Genomic DNA, 27,924 nt, shown 5'->3' with positions numbered 1-27,924 from the left:
TCCTCAGAGTTATATTTTACAGGACCCTCTGTGAAATATTGATTGAAATCAGAGGTCCACCATTACTACCAGAATAGCTTGCTTAAAAGGCTATCCAATAATGATGTAGTATACTATCATTTCCAAATGAAGAGGTGACCCCTCCTTTTAGTTCGACAGCAGTCGTCGTGTTAATCATGCGATTTAGTTTTAATTTTTTATTTAATTTTTACGTGTTCAAAATACTCAACGTACACATAAACTGCATATTAAAAAAAGATAGTAAACCATGTAGTACTTCCAGATAAAATGGGTACAAAATCAGGTGTCACCCATAATGTAATGTTAAATTAATTTAATATACGAAAACTTGACAGTAATGCAAATAAAGGATTCAAGCCATCTCGTATATATTAAGTGTTTTATTAGCCTTGTTGTTGAGAAAAATGTTAGCAAGAACCATGTATTTAGTGTAAAAAATATATGCATGAACTGAACTGCCTCTGCTACGTCACGAGTGCATCTAAAGCCACTATGTAATGCAGGCAATGGCAAATATGGAAACAGAAGATTAGTTGACTTTACATAACCTCGTGAGGCAGCACACATTGGAGACAGTGTAACAACTCTTGAGGATTGCATGCATACAACATACAGCTCATCTAAAACCAGATAATCGTCCACCAGTGTTAAATGTTGGTTTGTGTGTGTGTGTGTATGTGTGTGAGTGTTTTCTAAATAGTTTAGTATCCAAAGCAGCAGTGGGACTTGGTATTATGTTTGAGAAGAAACAGGCTTTTCAGTTCAACAATGGAAGATCCTGTTGACTTGCACACACATTGTAAATGCTTGAGGATAGTGCCGCTCTACTGTCAGTCATGTCAACCTGGTGAAAATAATTTAAAAGCACAAGCTAGCTCTACAAATACGTGTCACAAATCTCATCAAATGTACATATATGTGACAGCAGGGGTGGGTGATGAAGTTGTCCGGTGGGCCGCTAGGAAGGCAGCATGGGCAGGAAGTGCGTGGATGGGTGCCTTCGCCTGGCTTTGTGGCCTCGTCGTGGCTTTCCCCGCCCGTTTAGCGAGACAAACATTTGCCTGCCACCGTGCTTCCAACGCAGCGAGGCGTACGTGTTGTAGCCGTTCTCCTCGATGCGCTCCTTAAACTTGCAGTTTGGGTTGTACTTGACCTGCAAGGCATGGCAGAAGACATTTTTAACTTATGATCTGGATTATTTTTTGTTTGTTTTCTGTTTTTCATACAAACATTTACTATGATTATGGTTTGTCATCTGACTGGTACAAATTTTGGTTACCTCACTGTTCTAGAGACAACATTCGATGCTTGCAGATAAAACAACTGCATGAATAAAGTTAGTTTAACCCTTAACACATAAACTATATAATTCTAGGAATCTTTTTTTTCCAGAATGAATACAATTTTGCTTAAATTTAATGTGCATTTCCACAAGAAAAAGTGAAAATGGGCAACATCTTAATTTCTCTGGCATTCATTATTACTGTACACTTTATGTTTAAAATAGCAATAGAATAATGTGGAGTGGTTGGAAAAATGTCTTTGCAGGAAGGAGGTCAGAAAGTTTTGAGAACCCCTGATGTAACTTTTTTCGTGAGTTGTAGTGCCGAAATCTAAGTGTTGTCTAAAAGTAAACATTGACTGACCCGATCTGACCGTTTTTCAGTTTGCGTGAAGAGGAGCCGATGTGTGAAGGCAATGCAAGCAAAGCATAGCCACTCTTCCATGGGTGCTTAGTGCTTCTTATCAGATAGTCAAAAATTCTACCTCGTCCCCCATGTATGACACTGTGTGTTGATAACACGCAAATTCTACAAGCGTGGTGGGATGTTATTGCCGCTTCACTTTGTAGCAGCTTTAAAGCGATCCTTATCACTCGGTCGCTGACTGATGGCGTGTCTCATTTTCGGCGGCAGCACACCGCACACCTCAGGTCTGATCTTAAACAAAGATGCGGGAATATGTTTAAAAGCATGCATTAAAAGGGGCTGCGGAAAAAAAGGGATGGCACGCAAAGACTTTTAAAGGGGCCAGGTGGCTCTTTGTCACTGCTTGGCTTTCTTGTGTCTGCTATGTATTTTGTGAGGGGGGAAAAGCTGCTATATTATTGCCCAGGTGTTGTACTGTTGTAGTTGTGATGGACAGGAAGACAGTGAGCTCATGGTGAAGTTAATAGGGAAACCAAGGTTCAGCCAAGATGCATCCAAGGCATTTTGAAGGCCTCGGGAACTAAATTCAAGACTTTCTTCTTTGCTAAACTACTTAGCACAAGTAGGTGCTGAAACAAACGAGCTTGTCAAATGCAATAACTTACACATCAATCAGATACAGGCCATTTGCACCATCCACTTGAATATAGAAGCGCCACATGCCAAAATGGAGGACTCCCCTTCCCCCCGAAAATAATGATTTCAGACTGACAAATTGTCTAGTACTTTAGAGAAGCTTGCCCAAGCAAAACCGAACAATTTTCTTTATTGAGTCTGTAGCCTTTTTAAGACCTTTGAATTTTGGATTCAGGGCTTAACTTTCATTTTTCAGGATTTAAGGCTTTCCTGTCTGATAACAAAATATAAGTCATTGACTTTTAAATGAAAGCTGTCCTGTCTGTGTCTACTGCACTAATGTTTATTTAGCTTGCAAGTTGGGTAGCATAAATAGGTGTAGGATTTTGAATAAAAAAGATTGTTTTCTTTGACTTCCTTAAATTGTGTTTTCTGTCAGATGCCCTGATCCACTACAGGAACAAAATGTCAGACCATTTGTAGTTGGAGGGTATACAGAAAGTAACTAATTAGAGGTTTGTTAATTTTTTCAGAATAAGGAAAAAAACTGAGCAACATTCTTGGAAAGTCAGTGGCCTTTTGAAGACCCTTGAATGATGTCTTTATGGCTTGAGTTTCATTTGTAAGGATTTAAGATCCTCATTTTGAATAATAAAATGCAAGACCATTTTAAGTCTACTTTGATCTACTTTTGATCAGATTTAAGACCTGTCTGGCTCCTACTTAGTAGAGCACTTTCACTACATGGTAAAGTTTAGGGGCTATCAACGTAGCTACTGTGATAACTAGCATATGTGAGAAAAAGATTGAAAGGTAGCATATGGGCTCATTTAACACAGGTATTGTAATATGGAAAAAAAAAGAATCCAAGGTGGCCGGTGGCACTGGCCCACACTCCCTAGAAATTTCATTGCTACTCAAGAAAAGAAAGTCTCACCCCAAAAGTATATTAAGAATTATATCATTGTTGTTTGCTGTGGGTATGACCCCTTTTGAATGGTGTATTGATGGGTTGAGTGTAATTTTGAAGCATAATTAAGGGCTTCATTTCGAAAATCAAGATTTTTCAAAGATTTAGACACAAGCCTTGGGTGTCGCCAATGATTTAGCTCCTCTTGTAAAGGTTGGCAGGTTATAAACTCACCGATCCGAAGAGCGTGCCTTTCTTGGACATAGCTAAGTACAGCCCGGTGCTGACAGACTTGATGGCGACAACTCCCACGCTGACAGATCGGATTTCCATCAGACCTGGAAAATAAAAAAAAAAGAACAAGAGTCACAGTTAGCTTTTTTTTTTCGTTTCTTTTTTGTGATCCTCATCAAAAGCTGCTCAATCAATGGGATGCCAGATGCTCTGTGGCCAGTACGAGAGCGCGCACACATAGACACAAAGCTTTTCTACAACACTTGTTGAATTAGATCATATTGCGAAACAGGGATGATTCTTTAAGGGGATGCTGTTAAAAGCCTTGTGATAGTAGGTGGGGCATTGCATCCCAACGATAGCCACAGTTGTTTACAGACCACAGGCCCCTAAAAAAGCCTCAAGAGCGGCGCTGCTCATGTCAAGAATGAGCAAGTTTACAGGCTAATTGTTTCCTCTAGGCACAGGTTGGCAAACGAGTCCCATGTGGCTCACGCTTGATCTGGCTTTTGTCTGCATGCAAAATAAAATTCAAAAGGAAAATATAACAAAAAAATTAGTTGCATCACAATTATGGTCTGGAGGCTACGTGTGATGTTTTTTCCTGTGTTTACATATTTAAAATAAAAAGGATGTGTGTATATAATGATAGGGTTTCGTGCATCCAGAATTACATTTTCATCATATTTATTGACTCGTATGTGAATGTAAAAGACTTTTTGAACCTTGATTTGAACCTTGGCCCCAATATCACGTGAAAAATTGATTGTTGCGTTGTTTTTCCGGTATCTCGCAAAAATAAGTGACGCGGAAGGCTTACGAATGTCGGGAGAGTGACTTTGGTATAAACCAGATGCAAATAATATTCAGTATAATTTTAAAGCCCTGTTTAAAACCTGGAAATGTTAAATGACTTGACATTGACTGAAATCTAAAGCCACTTTATTCAATAGAAAAGGTCGTATTATTACAAGTGATCATTTTACAAGAATAAAATGGTAACATTACAAGATTAAGTAGCTATAATATTTTTATAATGAGTTGAACGTCTGGATTTTACTCCAACAATCCCTAAAAAGAATGTCAGAAGTATGAAGTAATATATCGCAAGGAAATAATCTGCTTCTCCCATCACGGTGAATTTTCAACTTTCCTGTTTTTAGCACGTAATATCTGCCGGGTGAGATCATGCCGCAGACCAAGTACAAAGAGTGAAAAGAAAAAGACAAAGTAAACAAACACAGTGAGTTCCTGTTGAGTGTCTTTGGTCTCTGATAGCTCCAGCTGCATCAGACCAAGGAATGCCCCATTAGTCCATCCAGGTAGGCATCCAGCTGTACCCCCATCATTCCTCCGCTGCCTCTGATCCTCTCACTTGACACTTTAATGGCAGGACTCCTCTTTTCTTTTAATTTTTCTTTATGAGTTGTGTTTACAAACACCGGGTGTGCTCTGGTGGCACCTGGAGCGTGCGAGCGACTCGTAAGCAATTAGCCAGGGCCCGGCTGGGGATTGAAGCACTGCAAGGATTTATAGAGGATTAGTCCAGGCCAATGAAAACCACTGGTGCCTGAAAGTGCTGCCAGCAGTAATTGCTGCTTGGACATCTCGACACAGTTGGAGTGTCAGAAGCAAGTTTGTTAGTACTTGGAAGCCATCGTATTTCCTCATTTAACTTTAAAACTTTTAAACACGCGGATCTAAAAGTCAAGAACTTAATATACAGGTGCATCTCATACTGTAGTTAGAATGGACTGATTAAGTTCGATATTTTTGTCAAAAGTATTATATATGTAAGTAACAGATCGCAGATATGTGTGGAATGTCTTTAGAAATGTCCAATTTGCCCAATTTCCTAATTTGATTCTAACAAAGATACTTTGGCTGAATTGACATTTGAATTTTAAGTCATGACCATGAGCTAAATTAAACCCAAATGATTTATTATTTGTTGTGCATGCAGTAAATGTTAAAGATTTTATGAAGATTTTATTTTGTGGTGGTGTTTTGGTGGCAGCCAATATAATTTAATTGAACTATTATGTTTATTATCCATCCCTATGGAGGCGCCGCTTCCAATTGTTCTATTAATCCTTATTTTTAAAGTGCGGTATAAGGGTAATTAGAACCCTAAAAACATGTTTAGTACCTGATTGAGGGGTATAAGTAAAAGAGAAGTGCCCTCAAGGTTGTGGTTTACGGCTTATGACATTTTTCTTCCCAAGAGTCCACAAGCTAACGTCACAAATGTAAGTCTTTTAAATGCTATCAAAAGAAGAAACACTGGAGTCCAATTAGCTGTTTGCTCTTTAGTGGCATTGGCGAGTGAAGGGCCCTTCTTCAGTGTGTTCTGCTATGCAAGTATCAACTGATGGCCCCATTGAGCTCATGAAAAAAGGTGCTTTTTCTTCCCACTTGCAATTGGGGAGATCTCTTAACCTTTGACATGTTTTGGCTGGGACTGTCAATAAGCTCAAGCTGCCATTACAAGCAAATCCTGCGCTATACATGTCCAGTCAACTGTGGACTTGCCATTTATTTTCCCTTCTATGGGGATTTTTAAGTCTTTTTTTCAATAATAATACTCTTTCATTTCTTTCCATCCCCCCTTTTTGGACGTTAGCCCATCGTCAGATCATTCAAGCCTTTTCTGACCTTGGAAGTTAAAAAAAAGGCAGAAAGGAAAGCGAATGAAACTCTCATGGGGTCCGTTCCCTTTTGTCTCGCTCATGCTGAGGGGGGTGAGATGGGAGGGTGCAAGAGAGTACACGATGAAGGTGCTGCTTTTAAGATAGGGTGGGATGGCGGGGTGAGGGGAGGGGGCTCTTTGTTACTTACCTGAGAGGTAAAGACAAGATCTTATTAAGCTAAGTTTTGAATAGAGCATACAAAATGTGGAAGAATACCAGAAACTAGCAGCAGACATTTTTTTCCTCCCACTTTTCTTTTTGTTCTCTCGCCGGCGCTTTAATTTCTCGGGTTGCCCCCTTGAGCAGCCCTCTATGGCTCATTGCTCGACCAGAGCCGAGCCTGGGAATCTCAGAGTTCCCGCTGTGCGCCTGTGCTTGATTGACACACCTTTTCAATTATTTCACAGTTTGCTTGCTTTTTAAACGAAGAGGGCCCTGTTGGTTTTTTTCCCCTCTTTCCCTTCTGCCCTCCTTTACAAAATAGCAGCTTTTCATGTCGGTCTGGGCCGCTGGGCCTAATGGCTGTGACCGGCACCTTTGATCAGCTGTGACCCCCTCCCAGGGTCTGGTAGTGGGTGAAGCAGCCCGCCTGTGTGTATCGGCACACACAAAGGCGGCATGGCTCCGTATTGCTTTAAACACCTTGAGAGATTAGCATCGGAACAGGCGCCGCAGAGGAGGCCTGCACAGGTGGCATGGGATGGGAACTTGAGCATTAACCCTAGATTTGACTGTCATCATTTAGAAGTTTCATTAAACATCTTTTGTCACCATCTGCAATTAGACACAGTAATAGGACTGTGAACGTAATGATATAATGAGTCAGGTCAGAATTACGTAGCTTAATTCACCATTACATTTTGAAATTTGAGGATTCCAATCACAATTTACGAAAATACTTTAGTTCCTCGTTGGTTTTATCATGTCATAGAAAAAACAGGTTCCCTCTCTTTTTGCATTTGATCAAATATAGGCGTACCTCACGATAAAACAAATAACACCAAGTGCAAGCTACTGTAAAAACATTTTGAATAGTGCAAATGTTGCCCAACAGGGAAAAGCGTGCCACTTCGAGTGTGTGTGTCATGTGTAATGCAATGAGTGTGCTTAACCGACTTTTTGTTGTAGAGCAGCTGTCGGTCTAGACTCTCTTTGTACTGTATACCTACCTTTCTGTCTCCCATCTGCCAGAATGCGGCCTTGCATCGTTCTTCCCTTTACTCCTTTCGCTCTCAGAAAAGTTCCCCCCCCCCTTCCCCCATTCTAAGATCCACCGCAGCGAGCCTCTGAACCTGCTTCACACCTATTGACACCCACGGGGCGTCAGTATGATTTATTAATTCCCTAGCCACAGCTGTGAGACAAGCCGTAAAGGCAGTGATCCTTCGCACTTTTGCCTCGATGACCTCGAACCAAAGCTGCCTGCACGGGCGTGCTTGTTCGCACTTCACAAGTTTACTTCCGTTTGGACAAACCACAGTTTTCTTCGTGAAATGTGAACGTGTTGGGAAAAATTGGGTCTCGCTTCATTTGAAAATGAACTCAAACCAAATGTTAAGGGGCCTATTTAATGAAAAAGCCATGATGCTAACAGCCACTACACTAAAATATCTGTCTTAACTTTCACAACTCAATCTAAAAAAAAAAAGGACACTTTGTTGCAATCCGGTTCTCACCATGTTTTTGCTGTTCAGCAAAATATATATGTAGGAAGTTTCCGAAGATGGTATTGGGTCCCAGTTCTTCCATTGCATCTCTTGGTTGCAGTGCGCAATCGTCAACTTGTATATATTTTTTTCACGATGGTCCACTTTAGGAGTGTTGAGCCATCGTTTCCATCCATCATTTATGGGCTTATGCTTTATTTAATTAAACCCAATTTAGGAAGGAAACGAGAACCAGAATTATTTGTGCCCCTCATTTTCGCCGCTTTTCTTCTTGTGCACTTGAGCTTTTGCAGACGCAAACACGCTGTCACAATAGAAATCATAGAATACACACTGTGTGCGGTCATTCAGCCATGACTTTATACAATGTTGTCTTTACCCTTCGGTATGTACAAAGTATTTTGTCCAATGCACATAACAAACGATTTCTGGTTGTGGATAATGTTGGACTCTCTATTATAGTTTTCGGTTAAAGGTCTAAAGCCAAAGATGTATTATTCATCCAACACACTAAATAAAAGTATAATACATGAAAAAAAAAATATGTTAAAAGATAAAGAACAAATGACAAATGCACTACATTAATGATCAGATGTGCCATATAGTCCAAAATATACTCGACAGTTTCATACATGTGTATTTTTGGACTATATGGCACATCTGATATGTAAATCTCTATATGGAGGATAATATGAATAATTGGGCCTGCCTACAAATGAGGAACACTGGGTTACATAACCGGGGTTAATGTTTTTTCAAAACTTTTTTTAAACTGTTAAGAGAGAGAGAGCGAGAAGACTATAAAATAATGCATTAGACAGTAGCATTTCTTGCGGGATGTGAGTTAAAATGAGGTCGCATTTCCTGAATTTTACATTTTGAGAGTGCCACTTCACCTGATAAACAGAGATTACAGTACTGATGAGCAAGCAGGTATATTTAGACACTCTTTGTGAATCCCCTGAGGTAAACTTGAGTTCCAAGCATCCTTCTTCCTATATGCGAGGGAGGCACCTAGGATGAGGAGTAGCAAACTTCTCGACAAATCCCAGCTCTTTTGAGCCTGTGAACGCCACACATGGTGGGGAGCTGCTGAAAGGCGACTCTTGTCCCCTTGTTGGCCACCGCGCTGGCCGCAAGAGGTGACATTCTCCCACACATACAATCCATCGGCCCATACTCCTCTTTCAGGACTCTTCGGGCCACTGTGTTACCCCACCCCCAAGCCCTTTTCAAACAGGGCTGCTTGGGAGAAAGACTCCAGGGATTAGGCCGGGCCAGCTTCTTTCAAAGGCCATTAGAGCAAATTACAGGTATCTTGTTACAAGAGTGCTGGGACGGGCCAGGTGAGGGGCGCAAAGGCCACGCAGGAGAGCAGGGGTCATCTTGGGACAAAAAGAGAAGGCCACCCCGGGCCCCACTCTATCGCAGGGTCTGCCCGGCTTCACAAACTGCCAGGGCCGCATCCATGAATGGCTTACTTGATGGGACCTCGGAGACATTGTCTCTCCACTGTAACTTTAGCCTTTTTTCCCCTTTATAGTAGCCCCCAACATCCACACACACCTCCCTTTGCCCGAGCTTTTTTTTTCTGATGTAGGCATGAAAAACAACAGCAAAACTACTGTAAAGCAACGAGAATGGCACTTCGTAGACCCCCACTAAGGCAGAAAAACTGAATTAAATAATTGATCCGAAAATTTATTTTTAAGTATATTTATGTCGCCCATCATATATAATTGTTATAATTTTTTTCTTTTAATTACGTATGTGAAAAAATACTGAATCATAAGACTTTTCTTGTAACTATGGATTCCACCTTATTAAAAAAAATCTTCCAATATTTTCAATATTGCAAACAGGAGAAACCAAAGCAGAGGAATATTAACCGATTTTTGTTAATCTTATAAGATAGGCCGTTCTGGTACTGAAGTTATAATATGAAAACAAGGTTTTTTACTGCCTTGCAGATATTTTATGAATTTTAACCTGACTTGCCCCAAGCAACTTGTGAAATAATTGAAAAAAAATCGTAAAATGTAAACAACTGGAAGAAAATGATTGGACACGCACTTTGCTGTTCTTCCTCTGCTCATGGAGCAAGAAGAACACAATTTTGGTGCCATTTCGCCCCCCCTAGCCATTAATCAGATTGTATCATTTGTTAACAATTTCAGGTAGTTTTTACATCTGTATTCTGAAGCGCCAAGGTCACATGCAAGTGCACAAACATCCCTAGCATATGTCATCACTCTGATTGAAATTACATTGGCCATCCGTGATCCGGACCGCGATGTAAGCCGTAATGGCAACCACACGTGTGCTGTCAATGTATCATTATGAGACTGATGGTGTTGATAAAAATGGTAGAGCTGGCCACAGGGAATTCCGTATCCTGTCATTTTCTTTACCATCTCGCACACGCACACACACGCACATTGGCCACACGCACCCTATCCCAATCGGTGGATGACAATCTAGTAGAGGAGCTGCGGAAGTGTTTCATTAGCCAATTACCGCTGTAGATAAGGCCCGCGTTCCCACAGTCCACAGGGCCGTGGGTCAAATGTGACCAATTACCCCCCCTTGCTATTCCCCTCGCAGGACAGATTATTGTGTCTGATTTAGCCCCAGTCAGACAGACTGACCCAGTACTCCGCAATCCACATCTGGAGAGGTCTGAGTGGGCTGGAAGTGTGTTTAGGGGGGTTGAAGTTGTCTGTGTGTGTGTGTGTCTGTGTGTGTTTGAACTGAAATAACTGAGGGTGCATTTAGAGCATGGGTGGGCAACCTATGGCCTATGGGCCATATATGGCTCCCATGAGCATTTGAACCGGCACCCTGTGCAATTCTAAAAACAGCAGTGGGCCTTCACACCTCTATGTAGAGTTTGAGGATACTCTTAGCAGCAAGAGTGAGAGCACTGATACATTTCTATCAAGGAGACTTGTCGAGCTTCTAATTGACGTAACTGGTATGTTCAATCCACAATCACAACAATGTTGCATATTACAGTTTTTCAAAATATTCTTATATAGTTGCCGCAAATTAGGCAATGTTTCCATTTTTTTGACAGATAATTTAGGGCAGGGGTGTCCAAGGGAGCACGTTGGCCTGACAGCTCTGGGGTCCTGGGTTCAAATCCAGGTCAGTCCACCTGTGTGGAGTTTGCATGGCCAACACGGCCCTTTAGAACCAACTTGAAAACCCAAGATTTTGTGTTTTTGTTTTGTTGGCAACTGGTTCAGAAGGGCAACCTATACGTTTCCCTCCCCAGAAACGTCATGTATCTCCTCCTGAGGTGTTCTCAGGCAAGACATGAGACATGGTCTCGCCATTGTCTGCTGAGTCGGAAACTCCCCCCAGAGGGACCTGCGTCCAGGGGCCACCCTAATCAGATGCTCGAGCCACCACATTTAGATCCTCTTGATGTGGTGGAGCGTCCTACTCTGAGCCCCTCTTGGGTGACTGAGCTTCTTACCCTGTCTCCAAGATAGAGCTCAGACACCCTGCCGAGGAACCTATTATCAAAGAATTGTTGCAAGCTGGTAGCCAGTAAGATAATGTGATGTAATAATTAGATTACTGCATCATCAATCTAGCGTGACCCTCTAAAAGGTGAAACGGCTCTTGATGTAGAGGTTGAAAAACTGTTATTTTTGCATGGACCTTTCTGCTCCGTACTTCTCCTCAACCGGTAATTAGCACACCCGTCCCCTCCGTTCTGTTCAACACCAACCCCCCTGAAGATGTGATTTTACTTAACGGAACATCAATCAGTTCTTTAGGAAACCTCTGGGAAGCCCCACTGATGATCAAACTCCAAATTTACAAGCATGTGGGGTGGGAGGTTAAAACTAGAAGACAACCTGAGGGAAAAGGGGGCTGCAGTGATGGATAGTGGGGGTGAAAAAGGTTAACGAAGGCCAACAGCGTGCGCCTGTGGGGTACCAATCTTCCCAACTAAAGAGGCCTTTTCTTTAATCAGGGAGGGGGTTCAGACAGAGAAAAGTGCCTCCAAATCATGCATTACATCCATAACAAGCCAGCGGCCGCCTATCAAAGGCTTCACAGATAGTTACGAGCAGATCTGCCCGCTGAGAGCTTTGTGACTCACGCGGCTTCTGCAGTTTCCTGCACTTTGCTTCCCTGGGAATAGCGGCCAGGATGGTGGAATCCACATTAGTCTGAGGTCATTCCTCCCGTGCCACGAAATTGCAGAAAGCTGGCGTGCCGCTCCTACGTCTGTGGCTGCTTTTCGTTGGTAGCCCAGCCCAGACTTGGGATGCGGTAATGTAATCAGAGTGTGGTGTTCAGTGGATTCTCCTAGAATCTTCTCCCAGATTCACTTACAATCACTTAACTGTATGCCAAAAGCCCAGTCCATTTTATGCGGCCTTTTGTTCTGTCTCGATGGCTTGTACAAGTCAAATGGCAGGTCAAGATGCAATCTGCTTTCGTTACTGAGCACTTTGTCACATTTTCAATGGAATAGTGTCTGCCGTCTTTTTTAGTTCATATTTATAGCGCTGTCATTGTTGTATTTTATTGCACCATTAATGGAAAATCTAGAACTCTTGATTTTTAAATGCATTTGATGTATTGTTGTCCCATGAAACATGAGTTTAACTCATTTAGTGACTCTACAGTGTCTATTCTATGTTGAATTGGGGCTTATAAAATGCCATGCTTCTACCAATTCAGGCTCAACTTCAGTGCAGTAATGAAACTGATGTTAATTAGTTTCCTTTTTTATTCTGCTCCATCCACAATACTTAGAACTCTTGATTTTTAAATGCATTTGATGTATTGTTGTCCCATGAAACATGAGTTTAACTCATTTAGTGACTCCCCTCAAATTATATACTATAATTATATCTGATAATCATATATTTCCTAAATTACACAGTGTCTATTCTATGTTGAATTGGGGTTTATAAAATGCCATGTTTCTACCAATTCAGGCTCAACTTCAGTGCAGTAATGAAACTGATGTTAATTAGTTTCCTTTTTTATTCTGCTCCATCCACAATACTTAAACCATAATGTATGTGTGGTGTTCAGGTGTGTTCCAGTGAGTGAACACAGGTATGACAAGAATCAGCGTGGCCCACATTTACATTATTCAAACGAGACAGGCACACAGGGAGGTGGAGCAAGATCAGGACTCTTGTCGCAACTGTCACTTGCTCCACTGGCCAGACAACCTTGACCTCCATCCCACCAGGGACACAACAGTGAGGTAGACAGCTGGGAAGTGGGAGTCATGGGTCAAAAAGTACACGAGTGCCACAGGAAATAAACTGCAAGAAGGCGATTGGGGGGAGGGAAAGGCCCTTCTTTCAGTGAATACTCGGTTTTAGTTTTCGAGGGGTATTTATTTGCATCACAATATAATAGGACCTTTTTTGTCTGTTTTTATAGTGTAGTTTTTTACCCTGATTGAAGTCTTTGGTCTTGAGGGAAGTTGGTGTCACCTTTCAAATGAGATGCGCAATTGGCAACATGAATCTGTAGGATATTAGGAGTGAAGCATCAGGACAAAGATGACTATCCCAGTCGAACACTTACTATATAACTGTGTGTCTTAATGAGGAGCAAGCCCCCTCCAGAATGGGAAACACCCGGTCACACATGCACACGCATACGTACATGAACAAATGACGAATTGTAGTCTGGTTCAAATTAGTAATTTGGGAGAGGAAGCGTGCATCTTTTTCAGTTTAGGTGAACTTCATGCTTCTGCAATGGCAGGAGTATAAACACAGGCGCATCCATTCCAAGTGTACACACCTTCAAAGAGTTTCTTTCTGGCAAAAAATGGAGATAAAAAACAGATCCTTCTTGGATGTCCAGTCATGCATGTTACATTTCCGTTCAATATCTTCTTGATGAGACGCACTGCCTCACACTCTCAAACAGTGGTAGGCAAGCTAGTACTTATACGGCACGTGGGAGCATTTGATTCGGCCCGCCTTGCAAATCAACTCAAGCCGCAAGCAGCGATGCACCGGCAAGGAATCGGAGCTCAAGTAATTTAATTTCTGAGATGCACATTTTTGGTTGTTTGGTGCCCACAATCAGAATACTCAGTCAAGATCTGAACTTGTTGGGCTAAATTATTAGTTCTAGGTTCTGCTGACATTTTTAGTCCAAGTGCAAAGTCAAATAAACTCATTAATTGTATTTTTGTATTTTCTGTTTAATATATCGATGTTGATGTGTTGATGTCCATTGCAACCAGACTCACTCACTGGCCATTTCCTGGCCATAACATCCACCATTACACACACAGACACGTGTACTTTCCAGTGTTTAAAGACTACACAAATCTGGTAGCGTAGCTGCAGGCTTGTATATAAAAACAACCGGGAGTGCAATTTTATTACATCTTTCAATTATCTGAATTTTCATGTTTTCAGATCTTTATTTACAGCTACAGTAAAAGCTTATTTAGCTCTAACTGTGAACATAAGTGAATAGATATATGGGATAATAGTGTCATATTGATTTACCTGAGGTGTTGTGTGATTTCGGCAACTTAACATCTATTGCACTTTATGCCCTGTAAAGTCAATGTTTTTATGGCTTGATTTCCTGACAGCAAGTCAGTGTTTGTCCTGGTTTATTTATGTTTATATATGTATGGCAAGCAAAGAGCGAGCATTTAAAGTCTACTGAAATTTTACGGAGCTTCCTTGTGCACCTGTGATAATAATAGGAAAGAGAGAAGTTAAGATCAGCCTGCAGATCAAGCGTAAGAACGCCTACTGACTCTTATTACTTCCTGCATGGACCAAATCAAACAAGACTCTGGGGAGGGGAATATTTCTGTCTTTAGGGCAACAGGTGCATTACATTCCTCTCCAGTGCTGGGCTCACATATTTAAAGCTATTAAGTTAGTCACTTGTTGGTTACGGTATATATTCAAAGGATGCCAAGTAAATAAAGCAAGGCTGTTTTAGTCCTGTGTTAGGGGTTAAAGGCTTCATGACACGTCGGAAACATCCATGCATATGTGCCTCTGCATACAATGCATAAAAAGCCTGATTCTAATTTTCTATAGTCCTCATTTTTGTTTGGATTATGTGATGAATGTTAGCTTTTTAGAAAAAAAGGGTCAAATGCTCATAAATCAATAGGGGGAAACCTTTGGCCTGTTATGCTTAGTTTAGTCACGGGAAATACCTTTATTCTCTCAAACAATGTTCAAAATGCCAATTTTTTTCTTTTTCCACATTATTTCTTCCCTGAAGCATCCGTATATTTCTATATGCAGATTTTCACCCTCTCAAATAATCTGTGTTTTAATCAATTGCTTCAAGTCCAAGGGTCCAGTTGGCAGCACTGTGAAGTTGTTCCTTCTTTGTGTTGCCCTCACACCCACAGGATGCAATGATAAAGGATTTAGGTGCTGGAGCCAAAGTCAGACTCTATAAACCTGCTGATGAACCCAGTAAATCCCACAGAGGAGCCAGAGTCAGACTGCCAAAAATGGTTAGCTACTAATTGCTACATTTCGAGGCTCCATTCATGATATGGCGCCCCAGTGGCAGAAAGCAGGGATGCTCGTCTAATTAAAGCAACACAGACACGGTTGTCCTGCCATGTTCCCAGGACAGCCTGTTCTTTTAAACTCCTCATATTGGTAACAGCTTGCAAAGGGTCAATAATCATCTGCCTCTCACAGGCAAAGGTCACCATCCATTCCGGCGAAATAAGTGACATGATTGATTGATGGTACCCTCATCCGACATCCCCACTTCAGAATATCAACTCTTAGTGGATACAGCCTGGAGAAAATCTTGCATAATCTCTAATGAACAACTGGAAATACTCCAGCACTCCCATAGTCTTTCATTTCACCTCACAGCTAAGCAGAGCTTCCTTTTTTCCTCATCATTAACAAACAAGATTCCGGTGCTGTACTCCAATTCCCAACTGTATTTTGAATTTTTGCACTTTTGCGAATCTTGTAGATAAAAACCAAAAAATGGATACTCAGCAGTTTCAATTTTCATTGAACAATTGGCCAAACGGTTAGCATCTCCTCGGATGACTAATCCATGGAGTGGTCACCCATCATTCACAGGAGACATGAATCGAAGGCAGGCGAGTGAGCCACTAGACAGTGGATATATTTATGTGTCATTTGAAAATATTTGCATGACCTGAATCGCAAGTACGGCTTTGGAAAAAGCCAAGCGTAGAGGCATTTATGTTTAAGAATGGAGTCGAGACTCCCAAACAAGTTGAAGAGTCACTGATACAACAGAATCTTTTGTTGGTTGGCTCCAATTTTTTCCCCAAATCTTGTGTGGAGAAACTCAGGGTGACTCCAGAAACCAAAACATGCATTGTGTATGCAAGCAATTAAAACTGTTTTCCATAATGTGTTCCCTTTTATGACTGACAGAATTGCCTCGGTGCCATTGGTCATGAAGTAGTTGTGCACCTGGCCTTGGATCAATTCCTGCTAAAGTTCCGCTTTACATTCGCCCCATGTTTGGCCCGTAATACACAAGGGTATACTCAGCCCCAAGTCAGCTGGAATAAACTGCAGCACCCACTTTGACCATGAGCCGCACGAATACTACCTGAGTAAAGAGAATGGACCCATAGACACTAAGAGTATCATCACACTGCCACACTTGTCCTCGCCAAAGTGCTCAATGACCGTCTCAAAGAGGTTTGACTCATTTCCACAACACATTTCATCAGGATGGAAGATTCACCCAACACTTTACTCTCCCCCTGCACTCATACTCTGGGCGCCATCCAACTCAAACGTGAACTCGGAAAACCCGAGAGATGCTACACGTTGAGGGAAAGTCAGCAAACACCCTGACTGGAAGAGTTTCTTAGACATTGGTTCAAAACCAAGCTGGTCCAGCAAACTAAGCAAACCTCATTACTCTGAATGAATGAGTTTCATGTAATTCCAATTCTTGACTAAAAATAATATGCCATATGCGGCGCAACATACCATTATGTAGCCCGACAGTTGCATACCTACAACTGCTTTTCCGACAACTACTCAGCTTTACGATTTGTTAATGTAACTCATTATAAAACCGTTGCTAGGCAGGGCTTCACAGCTGTCTAATTAAGTCAGTGACCTGGGACAGGATATGATGTGTACCTGACTCTTGTAAACATTGGGTGTGTGTTTTCCCCTCTCAATCATGTTGTGTTTTAACATATGTATGTCAAAAGAAAAACACATCAAGGGGGACACATTTAGCAACTTTCGTCCTCACGTGACACTTTGTTTCTTTAGCTGGTGTGGTTGTTTTGGTTTTTAGTTTATATTGCTATACCTTCTGCTGTAGTTGACATTTTACGCCACTACAGACAGGTGATAAATTTTTAATCAGCCATTTTAAGGTACAGTGCTTGACAAAAACCAGATAGGTTTGTTACTCGCACTTTGGTGTTAAGCAGGAAAACAGAATACTTAGTGTTTTTGTGCATTTGTAAATGTTTGTACACGTGTGCAAAGGCAAGACGGGAACATTTTAACTTGAAGCTCTTTGAACAAGTGTTTTGACAGGGGTTTCCAAAAAAAAGTACATCGATCTCAATCTGAAGGCTCATTCTCAAAATCTCTAATTCAAGACAACCACTGTTCTTTTTGTTAGCTTATTCTTTTTTCAGTCCTACCCGTTGCACTCCCTCATCAGATACCATTTTTCCTCCCAGCGGCCTCTTCCCTCAGCTGTTCCATGCCACTGTTCCACTGGGATTGATACAATATTTTCCAGTCGTCAATTAGCACAGTGTTTGTTGACTAATTCCAGCTGTTTTTCCTGAGAGGGTGCTGGAAAAACTGAGTGGGGTGGATGCAAGGGTGACAAGACCCTCACCGGGTGCAAGGAGAGGCACAAACAGCAAGTTGATTTCCAAAGCAGCGGGTTCTAGACTAGAAGCAGAGGATCTGCCTTTGTTGTGAGTTGATCCGGTATCCGATTATCTGCTGCGGTCATTAAATATGTATGCCCTCCCACTCTAATCTACAAATGCGCTACTGTATCAGTATCAAGAAATTGTTTGGGTCAGGAGGCTTATGAATCAGATTGAAAGCCTTAGTTCCCAATTGTAGTGAATTAAACAGTCTCATGTGGTATTGGGAAATGCAATCACACGTTGAGCCTTTGAATAAAAAGATAGGACATGGCCTCCAAAAGAATGGTTCTTTATAGCAAAGGAAATTGTTGGTAGTTATTATTATAATAGTTGGACTACAAATTTGGGGACGTTTTATGTACTTGAGACCCGTGCTACTTTGTTTGATGCCCGCAAGATGTTTGAATGACAAATTAGGGGCAAATGAAGCCATGCCGCTTTGCAGTATCACTAAGTTAGACCAACTTGAAACATTTCATTCTTATTCATTTTATATACATATATATATTTCTATTTATTTATATATTTCACCCATGCCTATGAAAATGATTAGCAACTAAAGCATTTAACTCTTATTCATATGCTCACAGTTTGTAGGACTTGATTGTAATGAATGAATCTTGAGAATGATGACTGTTGTACATGGCAATCATTTGGAAACTATTTACTACACTATTAAACGGGGAAAAAGTACCGCTCTACTTATAAGAATTCTTTATTTTTATAAATGAAACATTTTTGTCCTTCCAAGTATTACTCGGGCTGGAATCACTCAGAGTTAAATGGATTGGACATCTAGCACCGTCAATAGCAACAAAAGCTGAATAAATATATGGGTCATATTTCTTATTTTTTAAATTATTATTACTCAAAATAGTCCCTTGCTTTATAAAATGTTTTAAAACATTGTTAAATCTAATCAAATGTAAATATAAACAATACATATTTTTTCTCTCCCTAATCACTCTGTCACTGAACAACAAATGCAAAGTAACAACATTGCATTTGCCTTTGAATAATCTATTGAATAGTTTGTCAATAGATTTCCATTCTGGCAAAAAAAGACAGAAAAAAAAACCTCATTTTTATTTTTGTAATCATTCGCAATAAATACTTAAACTTATTGATAAAATTAATTTATCATGCAAGACTCCTGCTCTGCACGCCTCGACCCCGCGTCTTGAAATCCCATAGTACCTCGTAGCGATGAACTGACGAGTTGAATGCAAACAAAAACACTCAACCTCCCAATTTAAAACTGTAAATATACAAAGTAAGTCACCTCAACTTGACTTTCATGCAAGTTTGTGAAGCTGTGACCTTTGCAGGTGCTTCTTTTGGACAGGTGAGCAAATGTCAGTCACAACTTGGAACAGTGGCAACAAGCCTGTGAGTGACTTTAACACAACAACTGCTCCTTGCCCTCTACCTCGGTAGCTATGTGGAAAAACTCTGACTCACCCTGTCCTGTTAAAAAAGAGCTATTAACAAATACATAAATATTACATTCGGAGGCATGGCAGTGGGCCCCGCCTGTCAGTCAGGGAATGACGGACACGGAGGCGAGGTCAGCTCATGAGTCAGCTCCCCTGACCTGGTCACATGTCTGAAAGACATCCATTGATGGACACAATGAGGTGCGGCCGTTGCACTTCTCAGGTGTCCTCTAAACCGCAAACTCTGCATTACAACAGACTGTCTGGCTCAAGATGGAGTTTATACGTGCCAATGTCTTCTATACAGGACTGTGCAAAAAAATAAAAATAAATAAATAGAGCAATAGCTATCAATTGTTGGTATTCCACTCCGCTGAATCTATCATTCATCAAGTATCATACAACAAATATTCACAGCCAGAAATCCCAGTTTACATGAATTGGATGTCTTTTGTTGTGAGTGGCAGCCAATAAGTTAAACACAATAAAAAAAAGATTAAAAAAAAATATTAAGGATATATAACAGTGTAATTCTGTGCGTATTAGTTTTTTGTAATAACTGGATTTTATTTATTCATTAAAATATATATTTCAAAAGATAATCTTTTAATGTGTATCTCGTTATATTTATTTTTTATCATGTTAGTTGACAGCTATTCAAAAGTTGACATGTAAGACTTACCTTTTATAGAGCAAATGGCTATTTTACTGATTAAAAAACTTAAAAAGGGAAATTATTACAGTTTTTTAATATTTAAATAGAATCTCATGTTGTCAATGGCAGCCTGTTAGTTAAATGAGAAACAAAGAATCATAATTCATGCATGAAAAGGTTATTATTGTAGCCAACATGAACCAAAACTGGTCTTTGTTATTTTTATAATTACCAAAAGATATAGTCACTGGCCTTAAAATGGGTTAAGAAGAGGTCATCTTAAGTCCAGACTGCTGTCCATGTTTTAGCCCATTACCAAATTAGACATTTTGTTCATGAAATGAATTCCAAAGTGTGAAATAAGTGGCAAAGATTGTGATGTTAAAGGCCATGATTTACTGAAACGGGTGAATCAAAAAGCCAACTCAAGTTTAGTAAATTGTTCAACATAACACCATGTTTTGCATAGTATGCACTTGATCTTAGAGCATGCATGCAAAGCTACAATCTCATCTCATCTCATTTTCTGAACCGCTTTATCCTCCCTGGGGTTGCAGGGGGTGCTGGAGCCTATCCCAGCTGACTTCAGAACAGAGGCGAGGGACACCCTAAATCGGTGGCCAGCCAATCGCAGGGCACAAGGAGACAAACAACCATACATTCTCATACTAGGGGCAATTTAGAGTGTCCAATCAGCCTACTATGCATGTCTTCGGAATGTGGCAGGAAACCGGAGTACCCGGAGAAAACCCACACAGGCCCAGGGCGAGAACATGCAAACTCCACACAGGCGGACCGACCTGGATTTGAACCCAGGTCCCCCACTGTGAGGCCGACGCGCTAACCACTCATCCGCCGGGCCGCCCAGCGACATTCTCATCCTCATCAAATATGACACCCCCTCATTACATAACATGCTACTCACAATTGCTGAATTTTCATTGGTTAATCACCGGTGACCAAGTTGTACTTTTCCATGCCAACTGATGCTCAATGTAGCACCAGTCACCCCTGGAGGATCCTAAACCGACACCAGAGTGTACCTGCCCAGCCTAGCAACCCGCATCTCTTGCTCTAAACACAACACGAGCAACGACATACGACTTCAGGATATCCCTCTGTCCGGCAATAAAAGATAGCAGATAGGAAAGTCCAATCATAAACATAAAACATCACACGGCACCCTTTCTGTAACTTAGCAACTTGGAAGAACTCTGTGTCAGTGACTTACTGTCGGCGTAATTTTTCCGCCGCGTCCCGTCCACCTTGCCCGTTTTGTCAATGCACAGGAAGAACTTGTTGGCCGAGTAAAGGCGCCGCAGTCGCACGTCGCCCTCCAGGTGATTGTAACTTCTCGTGTGCCTCTCCAACGTCCACGAACAGTTTGTCAGAATCTGTAGGGGCTCACGCCCTAACCCGGGAGGGCAGGCCCCCGAGGAGGCGCCGGTGGCGGCCAGTAGCAAGGCCAGACATGCCAAGCAGAAGGTGGCCACGCCGTGCGTGGGGGGAGGCTGTCGCCTGGTAAAGGCTGCACGTTCAGGCGGATGGAGGTGAGCGACGGATGGCGTCCATCTGCACATGGTGGGTCACACTCCCAGGGGGCACCTTAATGAGCAGGCTGCAGGCATGTTGATGGGTGGGAGACGTCCCTGTGAGCGAGTCCTGAAGAGACGGGGGAGCCACTCACAGCAGACCCCCTGGATGGTGATCTTTGACCGGGGTGACAAAAGAACTTCCTACTGAAACAAGCTTGTCAAAGTTCCTCCAGAGGTCATCATCATGTTCTGGTCTGGATGCGTCCGCTCCTTCCACATATCTTCATTGAATGAGAGTTCCACTCTCCTTGATCACTTGTCCACTCTCCGCCTTCCAGTTCCAAAGATGAAAGTCCTGAAGGATGATGCTTGTGTGTTTGTTTGTGTGTTCGTGCACCTTGCGATGGTCTGCTCGTTCCGGCTGGGGAGGAACAAGGTGCCTGAGCTGCTGACCCGTGGCTGGGAGGGAGTTGAATGGGTTGATGACTGACTGACTGACTGTGAGTGTGTGTGTGTGTGTTAGTATGTGTTACAGAGGGAGGGAGGGAGCCGGTGTATGTGTGCATGTGTGTATGTGTGTGTCGGAGAGCGGCAGCCGGCGAGTGTGTGTCAGCTGGCTCGATGGCCTGACGCTCTGCTGCGTGCAGTCAGCCCGGCACTGCTCTGCTCAGTGGGAGCAGCGGCATTTTATCCCGAGCAGGGCTGGCAGCATCCGAGGCAGGTTGGGTGGGGAGATAATTGTAAGGAGAGAGATGTGGGGCGGGGCCTGCACAGGCATTTCAAATCATAGAATTTTCAATCAGTGTTGAATATGTGAAAAATGTATACTTTTTTTTTTAGATGCTATTTTTTCATTGGCTCAGGGAATGTCTACATTAATACTGGTACTTTTGAACATCCGTGTTTTAGCTGTCATCGTTTGTGCCCATTAAAATAGGATATTTGAAATGGCCGACTCGGTAGGCAAGGATGTGTATGTATATATACATATATGTATATATATAACCAGGTTGCTTAAGAAAAATATTAAATATTATGTTATTTCTCAAGGTCGTTTTATTTTCATGACGCAAAACTATTGCACCCAAACAAATTATTTTCCAAAAGTAGATGCAATTTTCCAATCACCTCCATTGAAAATCTTGAGCGTTTTAGTAAACAAAACATGTTTTTTATGTGTATGAGAGCCAAAAATCCCATGTAAGCATGGGAAGGACTTGCAGACAAGTGAATTTTAAACTCAGGTCGTTATTAAAGCGTGGCAAAACACAATAACCACATGCTTCATCGTCTAACCTTGCTGAAGATGTAAAATATACAGTTTCTTTTTATTCACCCTCTTGTTTTTTGAGCCATTCTTCCAGACACCTGGTATTACTTATACGCTCTCCATGCCTAATGCCATGACTGCCAAAGTCTCGCTGCAATGCAAAGGATAAACTGTTTCGGAGCACGTTGAAATCAGCTCAATTGCGTTCCACAGGGACACGGAGGAGACAACCTTTGACACATTACCGGTCTTTTCTTTCACGCGTCAAATCTTTATTTTATTGCCACCGCTTCCGAACAGTAAGAAGCTGCCAACAGATTGTTGTATCGGGCAGCTGAGTGTTTAGGGAAGTTATCTTAAAAGAAAGTATGAGCTATGTTTTGATCACCTGTGTCAATATGTCAGTGAAATGCTCTCTTTGCCATTTTTCATTTGGTCAAGCACCGTGAAAATGTCAAACACCCCTTCGTTACCTTTTCACGCTTTTGTCAACTAAGCATTGTATTTTTTGCAAAACAGGTTTTAAAAAGGATTTTTTTTAAATTGCTTTTTTGGGGGGAGGTCGCCATTTACATCAGGGTAAATTTCATTTCTGTTTACTTGAACTTTTAATTTGAATACCAATCATATTCATACGTACTATAATTTCTTTGTATTTATTTTTAGGATAACATTAATATCCAGATACCGTATCCATTGAGGTAGATATGCCAAAGAAACTTCGCCAGTCTTTCTAAAAACAATCCCAATTTAATACAACTTGTCACGAGATGCGCTAGCCTCAGTAGAAATGTGGCTTTAATAGTCTTAATGACATGGCCTTTACTTTGTCAAGTGAGGTGAAAACAAGCAATTAACCTCTTTGTGGGGAGCAGAGTTGAAAGATGCTCACGTGAGTTTTCTCAGTTAAAGATGATAATTAGGTCATTTTAAAGGGCTCCTTTGAGCAGCACCCTGAGGCCAAACTGCACAAGTGCTGGAAGTGGGTTACAACCCGCACTTCTGGGCCAAGGAGGTTGACAGTCACTTCGCACTCCTTTGCATGTCAACATCACTCTCCTTAGACAATAACACACACTTCACCCCCAGTCAGACGTGTTGTCTGCCTTGCCTCCGTTTAAGACATCATAAAAATAAAACGACGAGAAAAAGACAACTTTGCTAAAAGCCCCTAGAGGTGACTAACCTATAGCCTGTGTGCCATGTGTGAGCATTTAATCTGTCCTGCCATGCAATTAGGACATGCTATATATGTCATAATGATATACATTAACATTAAATATTAAGTACACCTGCAGAACCTAATGAGCAGAATCTCTCCTGGAAATATAATAATTCGCAGTTCACAAATTGCTGACTCACCAGAAGGTTGTGGCAAATATCCCCAATGGGCCACAGTTGTCGGTTATAAGAGCTCAACGCCTATTATCTTACTTTTGTTTCTTTGGGAAATACACAGACAGACAGTCATTAAGCTTAAATCAATAGCAAAGAAGTGAAATGTGATCATCCCACAGTTAAACATGTCTTAAGAAGAAGACATGAGACTAAAAACCTCACCAAAATTGTTCTTGTTTTTAGCTCCTCTGGGCATGTACTCTTTTTTTTTTGCCATTTACTCTGTAATAGTAGGATGGTTTGATAAGGCATTAACAGTCAGTATAAATTTCACTACGTGAATTATCCCGTCGTCCATGAGATTGATTAGTGGAGGAATCTAATCTCATCCCAATAGGATCTTCAGTTAGTGTATGAATATAAATAATACTCTTATCTATCTGTATAACTAGAAGATGCTCTTTCTGTAGAAATTTTGTGGGGGTGCTTTGCTCTGTTGGTCACTGACTTTTTCTCACTACACAAAGGATTAGATGGTTGGAATTGACAGAGACAACGATCTTTGGAAATAGATATCTGCAAAGCATCCCCACAATAAAGTGTACAAATTTTAGACAGAAGCTTTGCTTTTCAAAGGCTTACCGCAATGAGGCCTGCCTTGTCGCATCCAAGTCCTCAAAAGGGGCTGAAATCTGACCCCCACCAGGTCCTAACAATCCCTCAGTAGCGGCACCCTTTTATTAATTGTTTGGCCTGCTTGCTATGTCGCTCGCTTTGCTGGTGTGTTTGAGTTTTAGCTGCGTTCACACTTGACCTAGCTTGTTGCCGTTTTGTGCCGGATGGAGTACACTCACTGTATGTTCATAGTTGAATATACAACAAAAACATTATTCATGATGTGACACTTCAATGCAATTAATGGCACCACTTAAGTATTTTATACACCAAAACAGATACAGTCGCTGATATTATTACACATCTAATAGACCTCATGCGAAAGACCCATTAACTAAATTAGTAAATAAGTTGCCGCTGGGTATTCGGCGATAACTACAGACTGATAAAATGATAATTGAACTTGAAATTTCTAAAATATGTTGGTTTATTCGTGCATCTTCGGACAATAGTTTAATGCATGTAAAGTATACTAATAATGATATACATATGTAAACACATAATGTTGAATGATCGGATATGGTAACATTTAATGGTTCATTCATATACAAATACAACATTTCTAGATGTTTTAGGATACGGAAGTTGGTTGTGCAATAAATACCCCAATTTGTCTGCGTAATGGATGGCGAGTGGGCACAGCGGGACTTGTTTCTGACTAAGAATCAAAGGTTACTTATTGCATAATATTCTCATAGAGCCACTATGCAGGATTGCAGTGTGAAAAATAGTTTTAATTAATCATCCTTCTTAGCTTGGTTATTTTCTTTCCAAAAATGCAAATACACCCAGAAACTGATAAACAGTATGCCTGTTTACTGCATTTTTTTCAAAAGCTTATTGACATTTCAACAATATTCATCTCTGCTGTAGTAATTATCCAATGGAAAGATTTTACTTGATAGCTAGCTGCTTGATCAAATGTGGTTTCCATCGTACATATGATGACCAATATTTCCTGATCCTAACAATGACGACAACAGAATTAACCACTAAAGTGTTGACAAGCCTAATGGCTGAATGTTGACCCCTCACTTATGTCTGAGTGACAAGTGATTCTGTCCAATTAAGATGCACTTACAATACAAAAGTGACACAACCTCAACAGAAATCGTTTAAATTATGAGCCACTTATGGAAGTAGACATCGCTAAGTGACGTGTGAGTCACGACAATCCAGTAAATTCCTTCACTTGCTTTTGTAATTGACTGGAACAGACATTAAGTGTGTAAGAAGATGGGTAATATTTCATGATTGCTGGTTTGTTTGTTTTAAAGTTTTTATGAAGTATGGAAAAAAAACTTTGCCAATTGTCTTTTAAGCCCCACTAGAAAGTGTGGTGAAATTATTTTTATGACTACAGAAGCACTCAGAGCACTGATGTCACAACAATTTAATGAAGTTAAAATATTCAGAATAAATCAGCTTTCTTGCCTAGAATATGACATTTCTAATATTCAAATGAACACCTCATCCACCAGCTCTCCTCACATTTCATCTTCAATACCCACCTCTCCACAAGAGGGTGCAAATTCCTTGTTCAAAAACCAATGTGTTTTCATGTGGTGGAAAACCATTTATTTCATATAGTTTTTTTCTGTTTGAGGTCAACTATCACGAAGAATTATGACCAACATTCCCTGATATCATTGTACATCCAATTTATGTATCTCCCAAATCCATTCAAGTAGTCATCTTCATCTTTAAAAAAAAAAACGAGGAGCACCGGGCACAGCCAGGCCATGAAAAAAAAGTGTGCCTTTGTCGTAAAGCATCATAAATTTAATATCACTGACATGTGCACGTAAACACAAATTATACTCCACTAGTATGTTCATGTATATGCTAATAGATTCAAAGTTAAAGCTTTTGCTATTTTTTGCCAATGACAACAAGACTGAATGGTGTATGATGTCTCTGAAAGTTGCACTATCCTTTATTGCAGGGTAAAGGGCAAAGGTGGAAAATCTTCTCTTATGGCATACGGCATACGGCAAAATTTTTGCAGAAAATCCTCGCACAGACGCCCCACGTGACAGAGGTCAGTGACCGCATGTAAGTAGTGGCGATGTCGTGTGGAGCACATAAACAATATGGCGGAAGCCTTTACCACGCCGTACATCCGCTAAATAAGTGTCTCTGTGTTACCGTGGCCAGGTGAAGCAGTTTCAAAGGGATCCCTCTCTGCATCAATTGAACAAATAAGAAGCCTCTACAAAGGTGTGCGCAAGAATCCACATGATCAAAGTGTACGAGAATGGCAGCCTTGTCCCGGCTCGGCCATTATCAAGCCCCATGAATGCCTGTCTTCTCCTCTTTTGTCGGCCCGGGCATTGACAGTCAGTCACCCGGCAATGACTGTCACACCAGCGCAAAGAGCCAGCCGCCGACAGGGGCCGACCACATCAAACAAGGCTGTCAAAGAAGTAGCGGCGGCGGAGGGGTCGGAGAGGGGAGAGGGGCGAGGGGCATGCGCTCGTGAACCGTGGCAACAAACACCACACTATCCTCACCTAGGGCTCAGCAGCAGACACCCACCGCTGCGCTCTGAGCCGCTGCCTCCGCTGAGAAAAGATGTACTGCCAGGACCTCATTTCCCTCGCAGGAACTCCCCCCATGGCTCTCCTGGCCCTTTCTCCCTCTGTCAAGTAGCGCTTGTGTTAACCTCCAGCCTAGCGAGACACAAAGGAGTGCTAAAGTGTTTAAGAATGCTTTATGGATGCATGACAAGAGGGAGGGCGACTGCCGGGGGTCAGAAAGTATACAGGATGTGAATGAGATGAATTCACTTTTGCTTTACTGCTGAGTCACACTTGAGTTGAGCTTAGGGATGTTTCAAACCACATCCAGGCAAAAAAAAAGGCGGATGGTCGCCAATGCGCTCTTGGTTTTTTTCAACCCTTTTTCCCACAGCGATTAAAAGGTTAAAGAGTACAATTAAACTGGATGACTTCCAATATGTTCTAATACGAGAACAATTTGAATGCATTTGTATCAATTAATTGTACAGACAAAGCTTTGAGTAACAGTCACACAGATCAAAACGTGATGGATTTAAAAAAAAAATACAATAAATGATTTGCCCTGATGTCTCACGGAGAACAATTATTGGCTGTTGATGACAGTTATAGACATCCAATTCATTTCGACTGAGAAAGTTGGCAGTGATCATTTGCTACTGACCTCTTCCAGTCAAAATGGATTGGACGTCTGTTGCCCTCAATGGCACTGAAACATGATCATTTCAGTTTAAATTGATTTTATTAATGGTTAAAACAAAAAAAAGGAAACGTTTTAGTAA

General features: G+C 41.3%; 1 protein-coding gene and 1 long non-coding RNA gene across 2 annotated transcripts in view; one reads left to right on the top strand and one right to left on the bottom strand.

Moving 5' to 3' along the window:
• Positions 1 to 26,619, top strand: part of LOC144079026 (uncharacterized) — a 34,263-nt gene extending 7,644 nt beyond the window's left edge. The window contains exon 3 of the long non-coding RNA XR_013301385.1: positions 26,569 to 26,619. This is a non-coding gene — a long non-coding RNA (uncharacterized LOC144079026). The remainder of the gene's footprint in view (positions 1 to 26,568) is intronic.
• fgf22 (fibroblast growth factor 22) lies at positions 387 to 21,979 on the bottom strand. Its single transcript, XM_077607392.1, has 3 exons — positions 21,037 to 21,979; positions 3,451 to 3,554; positions 387 to 1,174 (listed from the first exon to the last, which is right to left on the bottom strand). The coding sequence occupies exons 1-3, from the start codon at positions 21,383 to 21,385 to the stop codon at positions 980 to 982; spliced, it is 648 nt and encodes a 215-aa protein (XP_077463518.1). The 5' UTR covers positions 21,386 to 21,979; the 3' UTR covers positions 387 to 979.
• Positions 26,620 to 27,924: the final 1,305 nt, after the last annotated feature.

The sequence above is a fragment of the Stigmatopora argus genome, chromosome 8 (genome assembly GCF_051989625.1).
Source record: "Stigmatopora argus isolate UIUO_Sarg chromosome 8, RoL_Sarg_1.0, whole genome shotgun sequence".
Lineage (NCBI taxonomy): Eukaryota > Metazoa > Chordata > Actinopteri > Syngnathiformes > Syngnathidae > Stigmatopora > Stigmatopora argus.
Note: the sequence above shows the minus strand (reverse complement) of the source record. Positions and strands in the feature narration are given on the sequence as shown.

Coding starts and splice junctions, on each gene's coding strand:
- fgf22 (XM_077607392.1), bottom strand. CDS start 21,385: ATGTGCAGATGGACGCCATCCGTCGCTCACCTCCATCCGCCTGAACGT. Junction 3,555..21,036: donor GCGGAAAAATTACGCCGACA/GTAAGTCACTGA, acceptor TTTATTTTCCAG/GTCTGATGGAAATCCGATCT. Junction 1,175..3,450: donor AAGGCACGCTCTTCGGATCG/GTGAGTTTATAA, acceptor CATGCCTTGCAG/GTCAAGTACAACCCAAACTG.